The following is a 25,000-nucleotide window of genomic DNA, read 5'->3' as shown; positions in this document are numbered from 1 at the left end:
GGAGTGTGCAGGGCATAACACAAACCGGTCACATAAAACAGTCGGTGTTCCTCATCATTCAAGTGCGTCTTGGACTCGACACGAAGGTTGGAGTACGAGCATCATACTTCCTATTACTCTTGCAGCATCTTGAACAAGGCCGCTGTGTTCAGAGAAAGAAACAAATCATTACATAAAAAAAAAAAAAACAGTAAAATAAGGGTAGCTGCAAGCCATCAGGCCTACACGTGGCAGTCCCTATATAAAACAAGCCTACCTGTTTCCTCCTATCATCCCTATCCATAAATTCTTCTAATGTTCTTTTAAAAGCTCCCTATTGACTTAGCACTAACTGATTACTAAGTCTGTCCCATTCATTTACCACTTCTGGTCTTGTTTTCTATGAAGAGGGTGTAAGAGTGACTGTAAAATTGTGTCTCGGTCTCCATTCACTTTCTTTCCCTTAAATCAAAACACTAACTTCCAAGTTTAAGTAAGAGAAAGTCACACCTTAGTGAAGTAAATAGTCCTTGTCTTCTTAACAAACACAACAGGACAAAAATGAGATTGATATTATTGGTAACGTGACATTCAGAAGCGGTGTGTGTGTGTGTGTGTGTGTGTGTGTGTGTGTGTGTGTGTGTGTGTGTGTGTGTGTGTGTGTGTGTGTGTGTGTGTGTGTGTGTGTGTGTGTGTGTGTGTGTGTGTGTGTGTGTGTGTGTGTGTGTGTGTGTGTGTGTGTGTGTGTAGTGCAAATAACATCCTTAATTTCGTATATATTACAAATCGTCATAGAAAATACTGACAACCAACAACATGAATAATACTAACATATTAAAGGTAAAAGAAAAAGAAAACAGAAACAGAAAGGAAAGTACAGAGTTCACACAAGAAAATAAGCAACTCACGCTCTGAACCCGAAACAGTTTGCTTTAGATGATGTTTCCTTCACGTGCACAGCAACACACAGCAACACACAGCAGCACACAGGAACTCACAGCAACACACAGCAACACACAGCAACACACAGCAGCACACAGGAACTCACAGCAACACACAGCAACACACAGCAACACACAGCAGCACACAGGAACTCACAGCAACACACAGCAACACATCTCAGTACCGTAATTAGATATCAAAGATAGTCAGCCATAAATACACCTTTTTTTTTTTCCCTGCCCAAGTCTTCACACTCATGGGGAACAGTGACCTTCGCGCAGGCCTTGAGTTAATTGTCTTCATATTAAACGACACATACCATAAATTTCATTGAATTTATTACGTTCTATTATTAGGACTTGTCAGGAAGACTTGCAAATTCGCTGGTGCAATAAACCGGTTGATTGCCTCCATGTTAAAAAGGTGCAAGAAAGAAGCAACTAGTAAGAATCACTGAGAGTTTCATTGAATATCACGGACTAAAATAAATATCCTGCGTTACACTATTTGGGGTACTGATTTTTCAGACTTACTACGAAGGTATAGAGAAAAATATGACTTTTTTTTTTCCAGACACACCGCTTTTATTTTTTTTTCTATCTAGATCTTGAATTTTCCGTGATATTATCTAAAACCTATTGTGAAGTTACCTGCATTAACCAAAACTGCATATCATTCACACTTACTCTCCCACCGTTACGTGAAGGAAGTTTACAGAAATACAAGTCATCAGTGAATTTCGCCACATAGTATGAAGGTAACGCCGACACACTGGCTGACCACGATACGCACTTCAGGAGTCGCTGGCGTAGGGGTCGCCAGTCTTAGTTAGGCCTAATCTAGGCGTGAGAACGGTCAACAGCGGCTTTGATGATACAGAAGCCGTGAATTATATCGCTTGTTGACCTTCTTTTCCTTGTTTTAAGCTGGGTCTCTCTCTCTCTCTCTCTCTCTCTCTCTCTCTCTCTCTCTCTCTCTCTCTCTCTCTCTCTCTCTCTCTCTCTCTCTGAAGTGAAAAAGGTATAAAACATTATTAATAATTTATTTAAAAACTGTTACTCTCCTTTTTTCTTTCTGCATTGAGTGTGTGTGTGTGTGTGTGTGTGTGTGTGTGTGTGTGTGTGTGTGTGTGTGTGTGTGTGTGTGTGTGTGTGTGTGTGTGTGTGTGTGTGTGTGTGTGTGTGTACCAATGAGCTTGCGACGCAGATGAAAACTGGAAATGCAAGACGAAGCAAATTCGCTACCACCACCACCACCACCACCACCACCACCACCACCACCACAACAACAACAACAACAATAACCACATCAACCACCACGTGACAAAGCAGTGGCAGTTTTGGCAATCACTCTTATCACCAAGCAAGGCGAACATGTGTCTATTCGCACTAATGACTAACTAACTCTCCCTCTTCTGCAGGTGGGCGAGGCTGCGGGTGTGTTGAAGGAGGGATCGTGGGGCCGGAGGAGGGATGCCAGTGTCAGTGTCCAGCGGCCGCCCCCACCTTCAGGGACGACACCTCCACCTGCGTCTCCGTCCTTCATGGTGAGTGGGAGGAGGAGGAGGAGGAGGAGGAGGAGGAATAAAAACTATCAATATCTTGCAATTTTAACTTCTAGAGGAGGAGGACGGCAAGGATTACAGGATTACAAACAAAAAAAAAATCATCAGCTTTTTGTAGTTTCCACTTCTGCAAGAGGAGGAGGAGGATGAGGAGGAGAGAAGAAAAGGGAGCAGGAGAGAGAGAAGTAGTAATAAAAAAAAAAATCCTGCAACTTCCACTTATCTTAATTTCGTCACGTTAAGAACAAACATCAAACAATGTCCAAGATTCCTTCCCATTCTCATCTAGCATCCAATCCATTTATCCTTACATAACTCAGGAGTCACGATGACCTGCCTCCTCCCGCCACGCTAGAAGTGTAATATGTAATGTACACCGCTCTACGTGATATGGCAAGCGAACTGCACACATGGGAGACACATAAAAAGTAGTCTCAAATATCTCTCCCCCTCCAAGCAGTCTCAGTACGCTGAACTTATGACCTTTCCTTGATTTCTGAATGGGTCGGAGCAAGAGCTGTGACCTCCAAATGTTTTCATGACTCAGTGCAGTGATTTTCTGGCCTTTTTTAGTCTCGTTACTCAATTTGACATAGTATATTAAGACTGTTATTGCCATTCAAGAGAGTTCACTCATTTCCTACTGATCAACTCGGTAACTGCACTTAATACTCAAAGTCAATTGAACAAAGTATAGTCACAGCACTTCTTCTTCTTCTTGTCATTTAATGATGTTCTTTAGTGTGTGTGTGTGTGTGTGTGTGTGTGTGTGTGTGTGTGTGTGTGTGTGTGTGTGTGTGTGTGTGTGTGTGTGTGTGTGTGTGTGTGTGTGTGTGTGTATTATCTTATGGGATAACAATTAGCGAGGTTTTTTCTATAATTTGTTTTTAACGTTGGGTTTTTCTTTCCTTGTGCATAGAAAAAAAAAAATGTTCCCTACCTATCATCACCTCAATTACCTCACTGGCATGCTCACCAAAGTCACTGTACCAACAGGGTCATATGATAACCACACTTAATGATATAAGGCATATATTAACTACATGCACCTAATTACACACACCTTTCACTCAAAATTCAAAATCATCATAGCGACTCATACACCAACCTCGGAGTTCCCATATGTGGAGGGGACCACAAATATTCCAGTTCGGACTGCTCTTCTGGTGTCGACCCTATGTGTCTTGACAGCTCCCCTCAACGTTTTCTTCATTAATACCACTGTTAATAGATTTAGGAGGAAAACAGTGATCATCTACCACAGCAGCAATAGAACGGTCAGAAAAGAAACCTGAGATCAAGTTACAGAGACAAGGATAGAAGCCGAAGGTGGGTAGTTTGAAAATCAAAGCTTTGTGCCAGACTCTATCAAAAGCTTTTGATACATCTAAGGCAACAGCAAAAGTTTCACAAAAATCTCTAAAAGAGGATGACCAAGTCACAGTAAAGAAAGCCAGATCACCAGTGGAGCGGCCTTAACAGATCTCACACTGGCGATCAGATAAAAGGTTGTGAAGTGATAGATATTTAAGAATATTCCTGTTGAGGATAGATTGAAAAACTTTATATAGGCAGGAAATTAAAGCAACAGGACTGTAGTTTGAGGAACAGGCTGAATGTAGGCAAACTTCCAGCAAGAAGGATAGGTAGATGTTGATAGACAGAGTTGAAAGAGTGTGACTACGTAAAGTACAAGCACGGTGGCACAGTTTCGGAGAACAAAAGGAGGGACCCCATCAGGTCCATAAGCATTCCGAGGATTTAGGTCTGTGAAGGCATGGACAACATCACTGAGAAGGATTTTAATGGGTAGCATGAAGTAGTCAGAGGGTGACACTTTCTATTAAAGAAGGGGTTTTTGGTTAGTTGGAGAATAGATGTGGCAAGATTCCGGGCGGAAATATAAAGCACATGATTCTGGTGATGGAAGGCTCAAGTACCCTTTGTGGGCCACTCTCTCTATCATTTACTGAACGAAGATAGGTTGTGTTGAACCAAGTTTGGAAGGTTTAGGTCGAGAGAAAGAGTAAGGAATGTACGCCTCCATGCCAGACACTATCACCTCTTTTATGCGCTCAACCCACAAAGAAAAGGTCTCTGACATGGAAACAGTAGTCATTCCAAGGAAAATCAGCATAATACCTCCTCAACTCCCTCCAAATAGCACAGGCAAAACACCAGAGGCATCTCCACACTGGTAATACTGAGAAGGAATTGGAGCAAAAGGAAAAGATACAGATATGCGATTGTGATCGTAGGAGGTCAACAGAGAAGATAGGGTGACCGCATAAACAGAAGGATTAGAGGTTAGGAAAAGATAAAAAATGTTGGGCGTATTTCCAAGATGGTCAGGAATACGAGTAAGGTGTTGCACCAGTTGATCTGTCATGAAAAATAGCAAAGTTCAAGGATGGTTCACCAGGATGGTCAGTGAACGGAGAGGAAACCCAAAGCTGGTGGAGAACATTAATGACTCCAAGAATGGAGATCTCTGCAAAAGTGAAAAAGAGTCAGAATGTACTCCACTTTGGAAGTTTAGTAGTCAGATTTCTTATTGTCTGAGGAGTTAGGTGAGAGGTATACAGCACAGATAAATTTAGTTCGAAAGTGATTATGCAGTTGTACCCAGATGGTGGAAAATTCGAAAGATTCAAATAGCGTTGGCACAACAGCAGGTTAGGTCGTTGCGCACATAGGTGCAACATCCAGCTTTGGATTGAAAGTGAGGACAGAGAAAGTAGAAGGGAACAGAAAAGGCTCAGTTGCCTCAGACACTTGTGTTTCAGTGAGGAAAAGATGAGGTTTAGTAGAGGAGAGGTGTTGTTCTACGTACTGAAAATTAGACCTTAGACCGCGAATGTTGTAGAAGTTAATGAAGAAAAAGTTGAGGAGGGATGTCAAGACACTTATGATCGATACCAGGAGAGCAATCCGACCTGGGGATATTTCTGGTCCCCTCCCCAGATGGGGACACTGAGGCTAGTACAAGTCGCCATGATAATTTTGAATTTTCATTAAAGGGTGTGTGTGTAATTAGGTGCATGTAGTTTCGTGCGAAGGAAGAGAGATGTCTTTAGAGGGCAGGCTGCGACTGCCCACTTATGTTGTGAGACACAAAGGGAAACGTTTAGTGAGGTCACAGCTGGGTTTAATGATAGGTTCACAACACCAGCTGATCCAGTGCTTAAGACCTCACTGTGAGTAATTATCGTTCCGGCAGGTGTCTACTGCCTCCTCCCCACTACTGGGTGGACCTGAAGAGGTATTATGCTGTTTTTCCTTGGAATGACTACTACTCCTGTGTCAGAGATCCGTCTCTGTGTGCTGAGCGCATAACAGAGGTGATAGTGTCTGGCATGGAGGCATACATTCCTCACTCTTTCTCTTGACCTAAAATTTTTAAACCTTCGTTTGACACAGCCTGTCCTTATGCTATTCATGGTAAAGAGGTGGCCCACAAAGGGTACTTGAGCTTTCCATCACATGAATCTCATGCACTTTATATCTCTGCCCAGAATCATGCCAAGTCTGTTCTTCAACAAACCAAAAAAGTCCTTCATTAATAAAAAGTGTCAAAATCTTTCAAGGTCTAACTCCTCTCCTGACTTCTGGCACCTATGGCCTGACCATTTTGAATTGACCGTTTAGGTGTTGTCCTCTCCGGGGATTCTCCGGCCTGCAGAGCTGCCACACTTATACAAAGACACATTACATGACAGGTACTTTATACCTCAAAATTAAATGGTGTTGTAGTATATATATATATATATATATATATATATATATATATATATATATATATATATATATATATACACTGTGATGCTCTAAAAAGGCAGGTTAGTGTAATGTATGTTTTTTTTTTTTTCAATGATACTTGCATTGTTTTTTGCAAACCACAATACTAGGCAACGTTTCCTCCGGATACTGTCACGTTTCCATGGGTGAGCGAGTGAGGTCACACAGTCAGTGACTATATTAATCCACGATCACTTCCTCTCGCGCCACCAGCCAGGATGGAAGTTACCTCTCCCGCTCGCTCTAGTAACCTCCACAGCCGAGAAAAAGAGTTTATTTACTCAGCAAATAAGTATTTTTTTGGAAGAAAAGGTTAATAGGGGGTCATTACTTGACCCCTCAATAGCTGTTGCCCGAACAGCGAAAGCCACTTTTTTTTCCTCGATGGTGGTGTGTAAAAAAGTAGTAACTAAAGAATAAAAATATAACATCCTAGTTTAAGGGAAATATCATATCTAAAAGGAAACCTATCACATTTACAAGAAATTCACGAGAGAGAGAGAGAGAGAGAGAGAGAGAGAGAGAGAGAGAGAGAGAGAGAGAGAGAGAGAGAGAGAGAGAGAGAGAGAGAGAGAGAGAGTTTGCTTTCTGACCGTTCTATTGCTGCTGTGGTAGATGATCACTGTTCTTCTCCTAAATCTATTAGCAGTGGTGTTCCTCAGGGATATGTCCTGTCAGCCACTCTCTTCCCATTATTCATCAATAATCTTCTAAACCAAACTTCTCATCCTATCCACTGCTGCGCTGATGATACCACCCTGCACTTTTCCACGTCTTTTCATAGACGTCCAACTCTTCAGGAAGTAAACAGTTCACGCAGGGAAACCATAGAACGCCTGACTTCCGATATCTCTAAAATTTCTGATTGGGACAAAGCAAACTTAGTGTTGTTCAATGCCTCAAAAACTAAATTCCTCCATCTATCAATTCGACAAAACCTTCCAGACAACTATCCCTTCTTCATTGACACTATTTTCTACCACAATTTTCGTGCCAACTTACCTTCTGATTTTGCCAACTGCATGCTTCCTTTTTTCCAGCGGCCTTCGCTGCACATGACTTTTCTCTTTCTCTCACCCCTATTCTGTTCACCTCTCAAATGCAAGAGTTTCTGACCACTGCTTTCGACTCTTGTTTGGGGACCAGCACCTGAGTGAGTTTTTTTTTTTTTTTTTTTTTTGCAGTTTTGTTGCCCTTCGCCGGTGTCCTTCCTACATAAAATAAATAAGTAAATAAATAAATAAATCATTGCTATAAGAGAAGGATATAATATCAAGTTAAAATTACATAAAAAGACACGGTCAAAATTTTACTTACAGCTAGATACAATATCAAGTTGCTTAGTTACTACAGCTCATACAGAACGCCTTTCACACCTTCAATCGAATTATTCTGTCTTATATTACACGATAGTCTGAATCAAGTTTCAAAATCGATATATTCCTGACATTTATTTATTTATTTTTTTCCAAATAAAAGCAAGCACCAAATAACTTTTATAAATAGGGGAGTGTTGAAGACAAACAATTATTGCTACCTCTATTCAGCGCACTGATTTACTCTTATAACTCTTTACGTAATAAAAAGTAACGCAGTCACTGCATTCTTTACTATTATTGGCGAACGTGAGGCCAGTCTTTGGAATTGAATTTAAAGAAAAAAAAAAAAGTCATCCAAGGTTGTCGCTATATAAAACTCGGGGAACTGGACACCGTCACAGGGTAACCGAGATACACAAGGCTCTAAAGTGTAAGAAGAATTAATGATACAGGATTTGCATGAATGCCTCACATCACAAATTTATGGCAAAGTGTGTATTAGCCAATACTCACCAGGCGTAACCAAGGCCATCACACACACACCCACACACACACCCACACACACACACACACACACACACACACACACACACACACACACGAACTTATGCAGAAAAACAACTTATGCCAATATCCAACAATGTGTGTGTGTGTGTGTGTGTGTGTGTGTGTGTGTGTGTGTGTGTGTGTGTGTGTGTGTGTGTGTGTGTGTGTGTGTGTGTGTGTGTGTGTGTGTGTGTGTGTGTGTGTGTGTGTGTGTGTGTGTGTGTGTGTGTGTGTGTGTGTGTGTGTACTGCAAGTCGAGGGTAACCCACTGTAGCAGACAGTTAGTCAGCGATCAGTTCTACTCATCTTATTGTGGCCAAGATATTTACAGCAGAGAAAAAAAAAAAATGTATAAGGAAATAAAATAAAACAATAAAAAAAAACCGTTGTCGTAGCAATAGTAGCAGTAGCAATAGTAGTAGTAGTAGCAGTAGGAGGAGGAGGAGGAGGAGGAGGAGGAGGAGGAGGAGGAGTAGCATCAGTAGTAATTATGCAGGAGGTGGTGAGGTGATATTACTGGGTGGCGGTGGCGGTGGTGGAGGTGGTGGCAGGGTGTACGAGTAGCACAGGCCCAGCAGCGGCGGTAACAGTAGCAGGAACACAAAACCGTACTACGAATATAGCCAACCAGTTTCGACCAGCAGCGGCGGTAACAGTAGCAGGAACACAAAACCGTACTACGAATATAGCCAACCAGTTTCCAAGTAAGGAACGGCCCGCAAACCTCTTGCTACAAAATTATCACCTACAAAAAAAAAGTAAGTGATAAGAAAACAGTACGACTGGCCTGGAGACACACAGACACAAAGACACACACAGACACACAGACACACACACACACACACATATGATAAAAAAAATAAACACAACTGAGGCCAAATATTATTTCCTACGTTGCAAATACACGTCTAGCTTACAAGAGTACAAGTTTTGTTACCAAGTATTATCAGAGCAGTCATTTACTCAGCATGAAGGCTGTCCACATTATATACACTTAACGAATCAAGTATATGCCAAGTTTTTCGTATGCATTTCTGAAACTCTAGCACCACAAACGGCCGCGTTAAGGTCTTTGGTTGTTCGTGAAATGCCGTCAGAAAATAAGCAAGATACTATTTAATTTAATGTTAACAGAGTTGCATCGCAAACAAAAATCTCAAAAGTGGTTTGTGATGATCAGTTCACAATAGAGGGAATTTACATATACAGGTAGTCTGACTGTTTTTGCTATTCTCACTACGACCTGCAGCGTATATGACATTCATGCTTCAGGTTTTTCTATATTACCTTGTGTCATCACTGCTCAAGTATAGGTTTACGTTTTTGAATAAAGGATATATTGGCATACTAACCATCAGTCACACCAGGGCTAAGTATCCTATAAGCACTCCAAGCTGCGTTGATTAGACAAGAGACACTAAGAAATCCTACAACGGGACAGACAAAGAATAACCTACACACACCTCCAATGAATGTCCTTCATTGAGGCTGGCTGGCTCTCTCTCTCTCTCTCTCTCTCTCTCTCTCTCTCTCTCTCTCTCTCTCTCTCTCTATTAACACACAAGTGCCTTCGAGAAACACATCATCACCACAATCCACTGCTACGCCTCCGGAATGGAAAAGGCAGAATGAAATGCGCAGTCTACTATTGCAGCCACCATACAGGGGAAACGAAGAATCTGGGCGCGTGGAGAGAGAGAGAGAGAGAGAGAGAGAGAGAGAGAGAGAGAGAGAGAGAGAGAGAGAGAGAGAGAGAGAGAGAGAGAGAGAGAGAGAGAGAGAGAGAGAGAGAGAGAGAGAGAGACGAAATAACATCTACGTAAAAGTCAGCCACTATTTCTGGATTTCTTAAGTCTGGAGTCCATTTTTTCGGATAGTTTTCGTTCACTCTTACTTCTGCATTTACTTATTCTTTACTATCGTCATTCTTTTTTTTTTTTGCCCTTTTTTATGTGCTTACTTTTTTTCTCTTTTTTTCCCATTACGGTCATCAATATCACTTAAAACTGGTAGGAAGAAAAGCTTGAAAACGTTCCTGCTGAGTGAATATCTATCATTAATCCACGTCAACACTAGTTTCAAGAAAATACAAATGCGATAAAAGACATTCTTTCAAGTCAAGTTTTCGTTTTTACTCCTCTTTTTACTTGCCACCAGAACAAGGTGCTCCTCCGTAACGAGCAAAACATACCACTGCCGCCAGCCACGGGTAAATTTATTTCATCTGACGTGTACAAAAGGGAGGTGAGAGAAGCAGGGAAGCGACACGAGTGGAAGGCATAATTTATTAGGTTAGGCATGATGAAGTGGGAAAGTTGAGGGAAGAGGGTACCTGAAAGATTTACAAGCCTATACCTCATGCAAGAAATAGTAGGTAGATGATTGGAGTAATAACGATGAAAAAAGAAGGTGGTAAAATAGAAAACTATAAGACAGGATGAGATACAAAGATGATAAGAAAATTAAATTGGGCAGTACAAGTTACAAGACAAACAAATAACAGACGAACAACAATTAACAAGACAGTAATCTACGCTTGAGAAACGAAGGCACAGCAGAAAGAAAACAAGATGACGAGATTAGATGATGAAGAACAGAAAATGGACGTGGGCTCTGGGCTGAATGGATAATAGATGGAAAACTAGGCTAACGATAGTAATCTACGTAGGAGTAAAGGAAGCAGAGCAGAAGAAAGCAGCGCAGACAGAACTAAATAGCAAGATAAGAACAGAAAATTAGAAAATGGACACGTTCGGTACACGTTAGGTTATACAGAGGAGATAAAAGATAGACAATTAGACTAACAAAACACAAACGTAAGGAATAACAAATGAAAGGAAGATAGTCAAACGAGCTGATGGTGAGACGAGATACGATGACCAGAAAAATGGACATGCCCAGTACAAGTTATATGCAGAAGAGATAAAAGGTAGACAATTAGATTAACAGAACACAGGCTTACAAATGGCAAATGAAGGCAAGGCGGACAGACAAACAACTAAATAGTGAGATGAGATATGCAAAAAGTTTTGTCAGTGACACGGAAGAAGCTTCGAAAAGATTTACGAACGAGTGCTGTGTTATTATCATCCATCTCTTCCTTTCCCGCTCTCTCTCTCTCTCTCTCTCTCTCTCTCTCTCTCTCTCTCTCTCTGCTACCAAGCCCAGGGCATAAAGATGCAAACATAAAGAAAGAAAGCTCGACAAAACAGTTAACAAAGGTCATGGTGCCGTCTTGGGAGGGACTATAGGTGGAATTATAGAGTGAAGGATAAGAAATGACACGCATGACGCTTTGAACAAGATGCTGCTGCTGAAGGTTGCTTGTCTAAGTAGAAACTTGTATCGAGAGTGAGCAGTATTATCTAAACTGATTTAGTGGTGGTGGTGGTGGTGGTAGATGTAGTTGTTGCTGTTGGTAGTGGTGACAATAGTAGTAGTAATGGTAGTAATGGTGGTGGTGGTGATGGTAGTAGTAGTAGTAGTAGTAGTAGTAGTAGTAGTAGTAGTAGTAGTAGTAGTAGTAGTAGTAGTAATTATAGTAGTAGTAGAAGTAGTAATACTTGTTATTGTAGTAGTTGTAGTAGTAGTAGTAGTAGTAGTAATACTTGTTATTCTTGTAGTAGTAGTAGTAGTAGTAGTAATACTTGTTATTCTTGTAGTAGTAGTAGTAGTAGTAGTAGTAGTAATACTTGTTATTGTAGTAGTAGTAGTAGTAGTAGTAGTAGTAGTAGTAGTAGTAGCAGTAGTAATACTTGTTGTTATTGTAGTAGTAGTAGTAGTAGTAATACTTGTTGTTATTGTAGTAGTAGCAGTAGTAGTAGTAATACTTGTTATAGTAGTAGTAGTAGTAGTAGTAGTAGTAATACTTGTTGTTGTTATTGTAGTAGTAGTAGTAGTAGTAGTAGTAGTAGTAGTAGTAGTAGTAGTAGTAATAGTAGTTGTTGTTATTGTAGTAGTAGTAGTAGTAGTAATACTTGTTATTGTAGTAGTAGTAGTAGTAGTAGTAGTAGTAGTAGTAGTAGTAGTAGTAGTAGTGGTGGTGGTGGTGGTGGTGGTGGTGGTGGTGTGTGTACGTGCGCGTCTGCGAGTCGACAAATAAATGAGTGAGTCATTAGCGTGTGAAGAAATGTGTGAAAGTGAGTTTTGTTTATCTACACAAATTACGTCGAGCCAAGGCCATAAAAAAAAAAAAAATCTGAAAAATACTTCACTCCCTCAGAAATTAAACTAACACAAGAAAGAAAACCAAGAGCAGAGGTTATTACAATTCAGTCCTTAAGGTGGTGTAATGTTTCCTTTCTTCCTTCACGGGTGAGAAATTAAAGGTACACTATTCCAGTTCGTTATTCCACGGGATGAAGGTGATACACATTATATATTCTTGCATAAGACTGGAGGAGAGATGGAGTGTAAAGGTCTTGAGAAGCGTGACTCCCAGAGAGAGAGAGAGAGAGAGAGAGAGAGAGAGAGAGAGAGAGAGAGAGAGAGAGAGAGAGAGAGAGAGAGAGAATTACAGTATTACGAATATTACGAAAAGCAGAACAAGAATATCTACTGTGAATTAACGGAGGGATTAATTATCTGGCATTTAATAAGGAATAATTGCAAGTATTAAAAAGGTTGAGTCTATTGTTAATAAGTGTAAAGGTTGTGAATTTCGAGACGATCAAGAATCCAAAGACTATTCCTACCTGTTCAGACTTAACAGGAAGAGCAGGAGTTATGTAGGTGAGTGCTATGCCAAGGGAGCTTTCTCTCTCTCTCTCTCTCTCTCTCTCTCTCTCTCTCTCTCTCTCTCTCTCTCTCTCTCTCTCTCTCTCTCTCTCTCTCTCTCTGTTGCTGTCAAAGTTCGTTGTAGTTATTTATTTATTTATTTATTTATTTATTTGGTCTGTTGCTGTCAAAGTTCGTGGTAGTTTTGTTGTTTTTTTTCCTGTGATTATGTGTCGAGGGATATAAAAAAAAAAATTAATTCGACAGCAGAATTTCGACAGCAATTACACCATTACATTAGTTACTGTTATATGACTAGTATTTAAGATGGAGTCACTACAGCTTCTCAGTAACTGGTAAAGTAGCAAAATTAAGTTCCTATAGTTATATTGTAGTCCTTTTGTTCTTTGTATAGTACGTTTGTTTGTTTAAGACAGAAATATAGAGACAATGTTAATGTTTTTTTTAAGTGTGTGTGTGTGTGTGTGTGTTTACAAGCGCAGGTACACATAGGTTTACAGTCATAGTTTCAACGACCCACCACAGTTACTTCCCCGCTGACAGTCTAATGATGTTTTGTGTGGTATTTAATCCTGAGCTCAGTTTTTTTTTACTGTGTGACCTTTTTGGGTGGTGGTGGTGGTGGGTCTTTGTGCCTCCGTGAAGGCCGACGTGACTCACTGCCCACCAGGAACTTAACACCTTGCACGCCTCCGCCACGCTAGCACCACGCCTGTCCCCACACCCCGGCCACACACTCCTGCCATGCCGCCAATCACAAACAAAGCTTTACACGAGTTACAGGTTTTCTTTTTTGTGTGTGTGGTACTGCGTAAAAATAGTTGTGGATTCTGTTGATATTTTTGGGGGGATATGTATGTTGGAGATGGATCTACGCGGCAGGAGAAAGAGATGGCTTATGGATGCAATGAAAGACTTGCTAGTAATGGGGATGACTGAGAAAGACGCTAAGAGTGAGCGCGTTGGAAATGGTTGGTCCGATGTGGCGACACATGGCGAGAGCAAACGAAAAAAGGAGATATGCTGCAACTGCAATCAAAGATTTTTTGCCATTTTAATTAGTAAAAGAAAGTACACTAATATCTTCCTATACATGGTGGACCTATCATCATCCACGAACTATAACATGTCATCTAAACACCTACATTACCTTCCATCATCATCACCACAACTTCATTTCCGCCTGCCTTTCGCACATCTTTGTCCCTCACCTTCAATAGCCAGTTTGAATGCCCTCCTCCCCATTCGCCTCCCAAAGTCAGTCTTATTCTAGCATTCAACAGTTAAAAATACGATTTTTCCTTCATCCATTCATGCCTCGTAACAGAATACAGACCAAGAGAAAGAGCGGGTGTCAAACACAAATATAAAAACATACCTGGACATGCTCGACATTACACTTAGTTAATTACAGGACAACTTAGCCTTGAGACTGCTGGGATGTGAAATATCAAGTACTGCGGCCACCACCAGGAGTCTTTATCAGTCGAAAGGGCAAAGCAAAGTTTCTCGTGGCAAAAAAAAAGAAAAAAAAAGTAGTGGTGACATTAAATTAAGCCGCAAATATAAAAATAGAAGCAGGTACAGAGACAATGAGGTCATTTCACCTTTTAAAAACATAATTTTATAGTTATCTAATCCTTTCACTGGAGATGAAAGCATCAGTTACTTCATTCTGACTAACCCTGGCAGATTATACTTTAAAAAAATTATTTAAGAATGACATTAAATTAAGTCATAAATCAAACGTCAGTAGCGGTCACAAACACATTAAAATCATTTCACATAACTGGGTTTAAAAATGAATACTTCAGTCTTCTAACTGCTGATGAAAACATTAATTGCTTCATTTGAATAGCCCTGGCAGATTATAATGAGTAAAAATAATGACGTAAAGAAGCATGCGAACTCTAGCAGCTACATTATATCATACTGCACCCTTAAGGAACACCTAATACATCCCCTCGCGTATTTTCTCCACAGGCAGTTAGTGTTCCATCCCTGAACACTCACTGCTAGATAATTATTCTCATTAACATAAAAAAAAAAAACTACAATATTTTTGGAAGACACTTATTCTTTATTTTGTTGATAGTTTTACAAGCTAGAAAAGACAAAATTCACCTCCTATTCCTTTAAGTGTGTTGGTGTTTCCATGTAAATAAGTTTTTAAGGTTACCTGGATATTAAAACGATCATAGCAATGAAGGAGTTGACATAAAGAATGATGCACTTGCTACCACGTCCATTACAGCTCCATTTCCTCGCCTTGTTCCTCCACAAACATTCATTCATTTACTTCTCCACAGGGGTGCGATTGTTGCGGTCATTCCCATATATGTAACCCTTGTCTCTTCATGGCTACACAATGGATCTCCTTCTCTTCATCAATGGAGTTATTGGTTTCCCACCAGGAGGGCGATAATTCCTCATCATTCGTTCGTCCCTCCTTAGGCGATCAACTCCTCCTATTACTGAGATGCGTTATAAAAAGGTGCGATTATCATGTTGCTCGTCATCCTCGTTTTGTCCTCACACTTTTTTTCATATTCGCTTTTATTTATCCATTCCTAGCCAATATTGTCTAATCGCTGTTTCCTGCCGTCAAGAGCGTTAAAACGAGAACTCGGTAGGAAGAAACTTTGTTTTATTTGATTCTTCCTCGAAAAAGTGTTCAGCATCTCGAGAATGAATCATTCCCTTCATGCAGGAAACTTGATGACTCAGCTAGTTATGTTATCTAATCATCTTCCTTATTGTTTTTTGCACGCTTCATCCCCGTTCCTTCACCAGAGCTAATTCTGTAAGACATCCGCCGTAATAGATTAAGAGTTGTGCCAGGACTAATTGCTGCCCAGCGCCTCCGTGGTGCAATGGCTAGAGTGCTCGCGAAGTCAGAGTGGCCCTGTATTCCACGTTAAGATGATCATCCACCAGTGCGATGATCGCCAAGGCCATGCGCAGCTACATAGTTTTCTGTCCTGACCTTTGACTTTATTTAGTTCGTATGTCATTCTCGAAACTTCATCTTTTTTGGCCTCACCCTTTATACGTACCCTCTGACCCTTCATAAACTCTGACCGTTCAATTTCGTCTTTAAAAGGTGATTCGAAACTACATAAGCTGGATAATGCATAATGATTCATTTCGTTGTTCTGGATTTCCTATTCAACGTTTAAAACATAATTAATTATAATCACTAAAAGTTCCGGTAGAACAATTTTTCGCAGCCATCAGTATTCACGTGTCTAGCTGAGACAGTGAACCACCACAGAACCGTGACATCGCGAGGACCTCATGCCTGTGACAACAAGGAGAGCACGGACATACAGAGGGCAACGACACGCACTGCTGACTTAGGCGACGATGCGAGTTTACATTATATGGGCAGCCGTGTGGATACAACGGCTTGGCCGCCACCACCCATAGAGGACAACCACCCTTGGCGCCGACAAACAAAGCTACCGGCGCCATAAATGTAAAGGCAAACGTGGTTGATTTACACATAAGCTTCACCATAGCGCTCATCTGCGTCCCTCCTGAAATATGAAGATGTGGAGGATATCCACGTATGGTACATAATTCACCATGACACTCAGATTATCAAATTAGTCGGGAAATGAGAGTGGGAGAGTGAATTCTCCTGAGCCGCACATTACTGCCCTTTGCATTGTTGCGTGTGGCTGAAAAACTAACAAAAATTTGCCTCTCGAGAATTTATGGAACACTGGTTCTATGGCGTCTCCCTCAGGCTTGAATAGTAATCACTGACGAATACAAGACTAAGTATATACATCTGCTGTCGGCTGGTCTATGTGGTCTCCGGGTGAACGCCCATCTCGGCCCTTACACCCCCTTAAGAGGTAATAAATAATGGTTCCGTGCCCCTGTGTGTTTGCCGCACCATTCCCGCGACAAGTGGCGAGTGCTGAGGAGGAGGATGAGGAGGAGGAGGAGGAGGAGGAGGAGGAGGAGGAGGAGGAGGAGGAGGAGGGGAAGGGGAATACTGGCCGGACGGATCGGAGGAAAAAAGGGAAGCGAGACAAACATCAAAACGATTACCGTCACTGTTTGTAGGGACTTGTATAGACGAGCGGCTCACAATGATCTTCCAGCTTGACTTCCTGCTACTGAGACTTCCGCTCTGTTCAAGTGTAGAGTGATGGTATTTGTAGAGTACTCATGTGTTGCGTGGGAGGGGAGGGAGAGGATGTGTGTGAGCACGTGTGTGTGTTTGTGCGTGTAACGAAGAGGATGTACTGAGAGAGAGAGAGAGAGAGAGAGAGAGAGAGAGAGAGAGAGAGAGAGAGAGAGAGAGAGAGAGAGAGAGAGAGAGAGAGAGAGAGAGAGAGAGAGAGAGAGAGAGAGAGATAAATAAACCGTTTTCTCATACAACTTAAAATCAGGGTTACATGAGCCCGAAGTTCGCGGCGGACCAGCGGCACGCACTGTTCTTCGAAACGAGTTACTCTTTTACTGACCGAGCACCAGAGGGGATCATCCTTCTTTTTTCGGTGGCTCCTCGCTTGGCTGAGCAGCCTTGGGGGTCGGGAGAGAAGGACGGGAGGAAATGTGAGATGGAGGAAAGGGTGTGGGAGCGAAGTTAGGGATTTGATTAAGCTGACTTCTTTAACTCCTGCCTCGTTACTTATCTCAATGATCCGCCACAAAACGCGCCTCTGATCCCCCTCCCGCAACAATGCTACCTGACAGAAATCAGTGACACGGCACACGAATGTTCATGAATCTTGTTGATGCAAATACGAGGCAGAAAGATAAGTGGGGGGGTTTAGTTATGGCAATGTGCGATGGCGGTTACGAGATCAAGAGAGGACTAGATTCAAGAGTGCAATTGAGGATAGTGCTTCCGCCTCCGCCTCCTCTCCCTCCTTACTGTTCTCCCCACCCCGTTCAGAGCCAGAGGTGGGACAAGGGCCGCCCGCCACCCACCCGCCACCCACTCGTACCGCCCACGGCCGGCACACCACTTGGTACTGTTACCAGTGTGGTAGTGTGGAGTGTGGCGAGTTATAGGAAAGCCTCTCCATCCCAGGAAAGGATAAACTCATTAGTGTGCTATACATGACTACATCAATTAAATCTTCAAGCATTATAGATTCAAAACTAGGGATGCACAGCTCTCTCTCTCTCTCTCTCTCTCTCTCTCTCTCTCTCTCTCTCTCTCTCTCTCTCTCTCTCTCTCTCTCTCTCTCTCTCTCTATTAAGAAGTGAATTTGCCGATCAGCATCAAGGTAATAAACCTCCATATCAAGTCATTTTCAGTTTTGTTCGATGCCTTCTCGCATCACCGCCACACGCCTTCGTAACAACATTTATTCTCACAATGAGTAAACATGAAGACTAAAATTAACTTCAGCACAAAAGGCAATGTAATTACTTTCTCTCCAGAAAAAAAGAAAGCTGGGAACATCTAGCTATACTATGAAAACACACACACACACACACACACACACACAATAGTACTGTAGTAACATTAGTAACAGTTCATTGACCAGTTTCGCAATATAGTCATCACAAAGATTCCTGTTCATGCAATCAAGAACCAGACAATTTCATAATGGTATTACTACAGCAAAATGCTGCAGTCTTTAATAATACATAATAATAATAATAATAATAATAATAATAATAATAATAATAATAATAATAATAATAATAATAATAATAGTAATAATAATAAAAATCACGAAAAAGCAACATCAGCACAATTTTCTCATTACAAGCTATCCTAAAGAAAGAAAGAAAGAGAGAGAAAAAAAAAACGTGCACTTATGCCCTAGTTTCAAGTATAGAGGTAGCTGACTTTTCGCCTCACGATTCCAAACGCTTACAAAACGACAGGCCAGACCGCCACGAGGATGGACAAGCTACCTACCACACGCAATATGACAGCGCCCAATACATAAAGAATAATTTAGTAATGGGCAACAACGAGAATTATAGGTCGTAAATTTGCCCCAAAAACCAACACTCGCCGTCATTCTCGTTCCCCATAATTTAGCACTGAGCAATACCTCTGCCAACACCGGTAGGTCCACGGCCTCCAGCAGATATCGCAAAACACGTCGAAAAAATGCTGTACACCTGAGAAACCGTGCTGCCATGGCCTAGATGTAGATAGTAATGCCACCCTAATTATTCTTGTCTGCCATTGTGTGTGTGTGTGTGTGTGTGTGTGTGTGTGTGTGTGTGTGTGTGTGTGTGTGTGTGTGTGTGTGTGTGTGTGTGTGTGTGTATGTGTGTGTGTGTAAGGATGTCTGTCTGTCTGTCTGTCTGTCTGTCTGTCTGTCTGTCCGTCTGTCTGTCTGTCTTCCGTCCATCCATCCATCCATCCATCCATCCATTCACACACACACACACACACACACACAAAAAAAAAAAAAAAAAAAAAAAAAAAAAAAAGAGATAGTGGCAGAGAGAAAAAAAAAAAAAAAAACACCTATCAAAAACACTATGGGACATCCCCCAATAAAAGCACCCACCACCACCACCACCACCACCACCACCAATAATAATAAGCAGCATTCCTAGAAGTTCCCCTTAACTTAAACCTATCCTGGAGGGCAGCGTTCGGTTACTGTCCTCGAGCCACCGCACACACACATACACCGCCGCTCCTGCACACTCACTCACCTCCTCTTTCTCCTCTCTTTCTCTCTCCTTTGGTCTCATTCTTTACACTCATGCAGCGTCAGCTCATACACTCGCTCACTCCTCCTCCTCCTTTTCTTCTCTCTCGCTCGCTCTCTCTCTCTGGTCCTAATCTCCACACTCATACACCGCCGCTCCCTTATACTCGTCTCTTTCTCTCTTCGTCTTAATCTTTACATACTGTCACTTCTTCACTCTTACACTCCTCCTCTTCCTCCTCCTCCTCCTCCTCTCTCTTGGCGTAATTTGTCATATTCTTATAATCCTTTTTTTTTTTAGCTGGTATTACTATTTCATCCTCATTCTTTATTTATTTATCTTTTCATTTATTTTTTATTTGGTCCATTTATTATTTTTTTTTATTTCTAGTAATGAATTGTGGGTATATTTTCCTTATTCTCTCTCTCTCTCTCTCTCTCTCTCTGAAGACTCATGACTACTGAGAGAGAGAGAGAGAGAGAGAGAGAGAGAGAGAGAGAGAGAGAGAGAGAGAGAGAGAGAGAGAGAGAGAGAGAGAGAGAGAGAGAGAGAGAGAATATAACATGTCGATTTAAAAACAGGAATGGTGAAGTTGTGAAGTGTGTGTGTGTGTGTGTGTGTGTGTGTGTGTGTGTGTGTGTGTGTGTGTGTGTGTGTGTGTGTGTGTGTGTGTGTGTGTGTGTGTGTGTGTGTGTACGTAAGTGTTTAGTGGCAGAAAGGTCGGTGTGGGGAAGAAAGGTATATTTTTTAAGCAACCAAATATTGGTGTAGGTGAATCTGTGCTTGGGTACCTAATCAATGGTGGTGTATGAAGCGTTGTGGGTCGGTGGGCATGGAGTAAATTAGGTAGGTTAGGTATATAGAAGCCTTCCTGTGTCGGGTATATGTGGGAGAGAATGATTAGCAAGTGGGTGGGTTGATGTGAGTCGGTAAATGAGCGGCATGAAGATACTCAAAAGGTACAAAGAGAGCGCGCGCGTGCCAGAGAGAGAGAGAGAGAGAGAGAGAGAGAGAGAGAGAGAGAGAGAGAGAGAGAGAGAGAGAGAGAGAGAGAGAGAGAGAGAGAGAGAGAGAGAGAGAGAGAGAGAGAGAGAGAGAGAGAGAGAGAGAGAGGGCACCTGGGCATTAGAGCGTACGAGGAGGAGGAGGAGGAGGAGGAGGAGGAGGAGATGGAATAGAACGAGGGCGAGGGGGAGGCCTTGGACGGTGGAGTATAGCAAGGCATGAGAGGCTGGGGAGGAGGAAAAGAGCGATGGCGAAGACGTGTAAAACAAGGAACAAGAAGATCGAGGAGATCGAGGACAGGAAGAAGGAAGAGGAAGAAGAGAAGGAAGAGGAGGATGAGGGTGCTTTGTCCTTTATACGGGTAGTCTGCGCTTAATGATCACGCAGGCATGTGGTTGCCGCCTCGAGCAGATCATCTTTCGTATTCAAAACGAAAACAAAGCGCTGCTCTTTTTTTTTTTTTTTTTTTACCAAAATGGACAGATGGATCTCGGGCTTGCAAGCACAGAAGAGAACACCCTTTGAATGCCATTCTATTATGAAAAAAAAATTATAAAAGTAAACTTCCTTTAGTTACTTTTTTGTCGGTGTGAAAATTAGTTAGAGCCTTTAATTTGTGCCGGTGATTAATTTATTTAAGTGTTGATGAGTGTTCAGTGAAGCATTCTGATGTATGAAGAAATAACTAGCGATGGTCAGTGAGGCGATACAAGTCCTAATGAGCCCATGGTGAGGAGAATTGAGTATTAGAAAACTAAGCGGAGGAAAATTACTAAAAAGTTAAACTGAGGCTGGGAAGGCGCCCCGTGTTTATGATAACGAACAACACATTTCCTCCTGCATCAAGAATACTTTTAAAAGTCTGAAAGAATTTACGTGTTAATGAATAACTGGAGGAGAAATTTTGACAAAAACTCCGTTACTATTTTTTTTTTCCGAATTAGTTGGAGAAAAATTTATCTGAATTTTTTACGCGTTGAGGAGAGATTGGTTAGATAAATATATTATTACTCAATGACTTGCGAACATCTAAGGAAATTCCATTTTACGTGGGTAAGACCACAAACAGATACCTACCAGTGTGTGTGTGTGTGTGTGTGTGTGTGTGTGTGTGTGTGTGTGTGTGTGTGTGTGTGTGTGTCGCTGTGTGAATGCAATATTAAATACCTTCCACAATACTTTTTTTTTTACCCAACAAATGAAAATATGAAGTACACACAACACTGCAACACAATACAACAGAACAGGCAGCCACAAAGCACCAGTCATCTCCATGAAGGCTGCGTGGTGATCCTGACAGCGGGTGACGTGATGACTGGGACGGGTTAGGATAGCGGGACAGGCCACTGTACCCTACGGAGGAACAGGGGTCACTCTCCTCTGCACTAACTGGTCCTTGCACTCTTGCCTATCACCTCTTCCACACCCAACAAAGTGTTGCCAGGTGATCTCATCCACTTAACACAACTATTCGGCAAAAGCACTTTATTACAATGCTTCTTCCACTCCGTCACCACTGCATTTAGCATTACTATTACCACTTCCACCTCTGTCATCTTGTCTTACCACCTCAACATCTAACGAAGTGTTCTGTGGTCACCTCTTATACTTAAAACTACCAAGGCCAGTCCACTTTATCACGATGCTTCTTCCACTCCATCACCATTGCACTCGACAATTACCACTTGCACCTCAGCTATCTTGTCATTGCCGCCTGAACATCAAACAGTGCTGTAGGTCGACAGCTTGGACTATACTGATAAGGGAGTATAACAGTCTTGGGAGCTTTTATCTGTATATACAGTATGTGCAGAGATATGAACTGGAGAAGCTCGCTGTGTGGTCACTTCTTCCACTTAACACCACCACTACAATACTTCCTCTATCATTATTAACGCCAACCAACATAACCATTCAACAGTACTAATAGCAACTCCACTTCCACCACTACGGCCAGTGCACTTCATTACAATGCTTCTCCCACTTCATCACCATTACCGCCCGTTAATATACCGCGGCCATTTCACAGTATTATTACCACTTCTACCGACTAAGCTTTTGCTGTACTCTATCACAATCACACCACTTGCTACACCTTTTTACCACAACTATCACCACCGAAATTATTACCACCACCACCATGTTTCAAGCAACACTATCACAATTATCACTACTATTACCTACTCTACATCAATCACCGCCGCCAACGAACGATGTAACAGATACCTCCATTCTTTACCAGTAACCACCAACACCCGCCAACATCTTCAACACAACGCCACTACTACTTCAACTGTCCATTAGCACCTTAAACTAACATGCAGTCATGGTTGTAGACAATTAACATGCTGCAATCACTTCCATTATATGTGTTCCCTCACTCACATCCTTCTCGTGTATTGACAATCTTACAAATCCTGTCAAGTGGTAGGTAGACTAGGAGCATATCAGAGGACTTAAGGTTGAGGGAAAACATTTAACACAGTGGAAGTGGAGAAGGTTACTCGACTATTAATCATACCTACCTTCCACCCACCACCTGCAGCACTACCATCACCACCAATGCGTATAAACCAAACCACTTCAGACACACCACCACAACCCAGCACAAGCCGCTACTTCCACCATCATCATCACCTATCTACATCACCACGAACACCTGGATTTCAACAACTCCCACACTTGGTCTAGAACATTGCCTTCCAAGACTATTACACGACCATTCACCTCAACACCTCAAACAGGCATGAGGTGGAGGAAGAAGGAATGAAACATCAACCACAGCAACACCACCACACTGCACCATCATGACCACCTACTATATCAACGCTGTATAGATAAGCAACCTATTAAAACATCTTTATTTTTCAATCATGACCGTCACCACCACCACCACCACCACCACCAGTAGCAGCTAGCAACTTCTGGAAAGAGCTTCGGGTTCCTAACAGACTTGGCTCCCTTAGGATAGCAGAAACGTGCAATCTGACATTAACCTTGATTAAATTTCTCTCTCTCTCTCTCTCTCTCTCTCTCTCTCTCTCTCTCTCTCTCTCTCTCTCTCTCTCTCTCTCTCTCTCTCTCTCTCTCTCTCTGGGTACTAGCTTGAGGGAAAGGAAGACGAGGCAAGAAGACCACAAGGGATGGGGGATAGGTAGCAGGTGAGGCAAAGATGATGATGAATATTTCGGGACTGCAAGGCAATGAGGGGATGGAGCAAGAGATAGAAGCTGGATAACAGGGAGGGCTCTGACCCTTACGAGCTGCAGGGGGTGTGGCGTAAGGCATGTGTCGAGGTGCTGACTGAGACAGAACTGCAGGTATTCTTGCTTTGTGTGTGTGGTGGGTGGATGAGTGGGGAGAAGGTGTGTGTGTGTGTGTGTGTGTGTGGTGTGTGTGTGTGTGTGTGTGTGTGTGTGTGTGTGTGTGTGTGTGTGTGTGTGTGTGTGTGTGTGTGTACAAAAATCTATTCTAAACTATTATGAAGCATTTTGAACTTTCACGAATTCACTAGGACAGCTTCCAAAGGTCACAGACATATATTTTGTTTAAATGTACGCTTTTTCTCTCATGAACAAAGTCTTTATCAAATCACAACGGAAACCATGAAAAACCCCATAAACCAACATCGGAACCTGTAAAAAGTAACTTGAACCGAAAGGCACACAACGAAACCGATAAATACGTCATCCATACCGTCTCACAACGCATCACCCTTCAGTCCTCTAGCTTCCTGCGCACTGAACATCCTTGGCAAATCACCACAGGATAAATGAAAACCCAATAAATCCCAACTAGAGCCTGGTATAAGTAGCCTGAACTGAAATTGACATACCGAAGCTATGAGGACGAGATCTATATAGTGTCACAACAAAGGAACGTAGGTTGCAACGCATCATTCTTGCAGTCCAAAACTAGCCCACTGCTCAATGACCATTCCAGCAATCCAGCCTTCCAGCAGGTGCCCCGTCGCTGAGGTCCTACTGGCGCTCGATCTCGCCGCCAGTCAGTCAGGTTAACAGAAGGACGCTAGGTTTTCAAAAACTAGTTCATAATCTCAGACGTACCACCCAATAAAATACCCTGGAGAGCTACAATAATTTTGGATTAAAACCTTGCCTCAGCTCGTGTTTAATTCACAGAACGAACAACGGTTTCCAAGTACGTAGGCATGCAGTTGAGAGAGAGAGAGAGAGAGAGAGAGAGAGAGAGAGAGAGAGAGAGAGAGAGAGAGAGAGAGAGAGAGAGAGAGAGAGAGAGAGAGAGAGAGAGAGAGAGAGAGAGAGAGAGAGAGAGAGAGAGAGAGAGAGAGTGCAATAACTTCATTATCCTGTCACAATTTAAGCATCTCAAAAACAAATACACTTACCGAATTTCTTTTTTAATCGGAATTCGTGTGTAATAATAATAATAATAATAATAATAATAATAATAATAATAATAATAATAATAATAATAA

General features: G+C 41.9%; 1 protein-coding gene and 1 long non-coding RNA gene across 4 annotated transcripts in view; one reads left to right on the top strand and one right to left on the bottom strand.

Moving 5' to 3' along the window:
- The window catches only part of LOC135107348 (uncharacterized), a 58,224-nt gene that overhangs the window by 15,737 nt on the left and 17,487 nt on the right, over positions 1 to 25,000 (top strand). Inside the window, exon 2 of the mRNA XM_064017081.1 lies at positions 2,342 to 2,467. Coding sequence (XP_063873151.1) covers positions 2,342 to 2,467 — 126 coding nt within the window. The remainder of the gene's footprint in view (positions 1 to 2,341; positions 2,468 to 25,000) is intronic.
- Positions 1 to 25,000, bottom strand: part of LOC135107349 (uncharacterized) — a 40,056-nt gene that overhangs the window by 5,236 nt on the left and 9,820 nt on the right. Inside the window, exons 5-6 of one of the 3 annotated variants that reach the window (XR_010271717.1) lie at positions 7,286 to 7,494; positions 1 to 142 (exon numbers count right to left, since the gene is read on the bottom strand). The exon at positions 1 to 142 is cut by the window's left edge and continues 32 nt beyond it. This is a non-coding gene — a long non-coding RNA (uncharacterized LOC135107349). Of the gene's footprint in view, positions 143 to 2,325; positions 2,461 to 7,285; positions 7,495 to 13,384; positions 15,360 to 25,000 lie in introns of those variants that run through there. The other 2 variants (XR_010271718.1, XR_010271719.1) reach the window with 2 other exon arrangements.

The sequence above is a fragment of the Scylla paramamosain genome, chromosome 15 (assembly GCF_035594125.1).
Source record: "Scylla paramamosain isolate STU-SP2022 chromosome 15, ASM3559412v1, whole genome shotgun sequence".
Taxonomy (NCBI): domain Eukaryota; kingdom Metazoa; phylum Arthropoda; class Malacostraca; order Decapoda; family Portunidae; genus Scylla; species Scylla paramamosain.
Note: the sequence above shows the minus strand (reverse complement) of the source record. Positions and strands in the feature narration are given on the sequence as shown.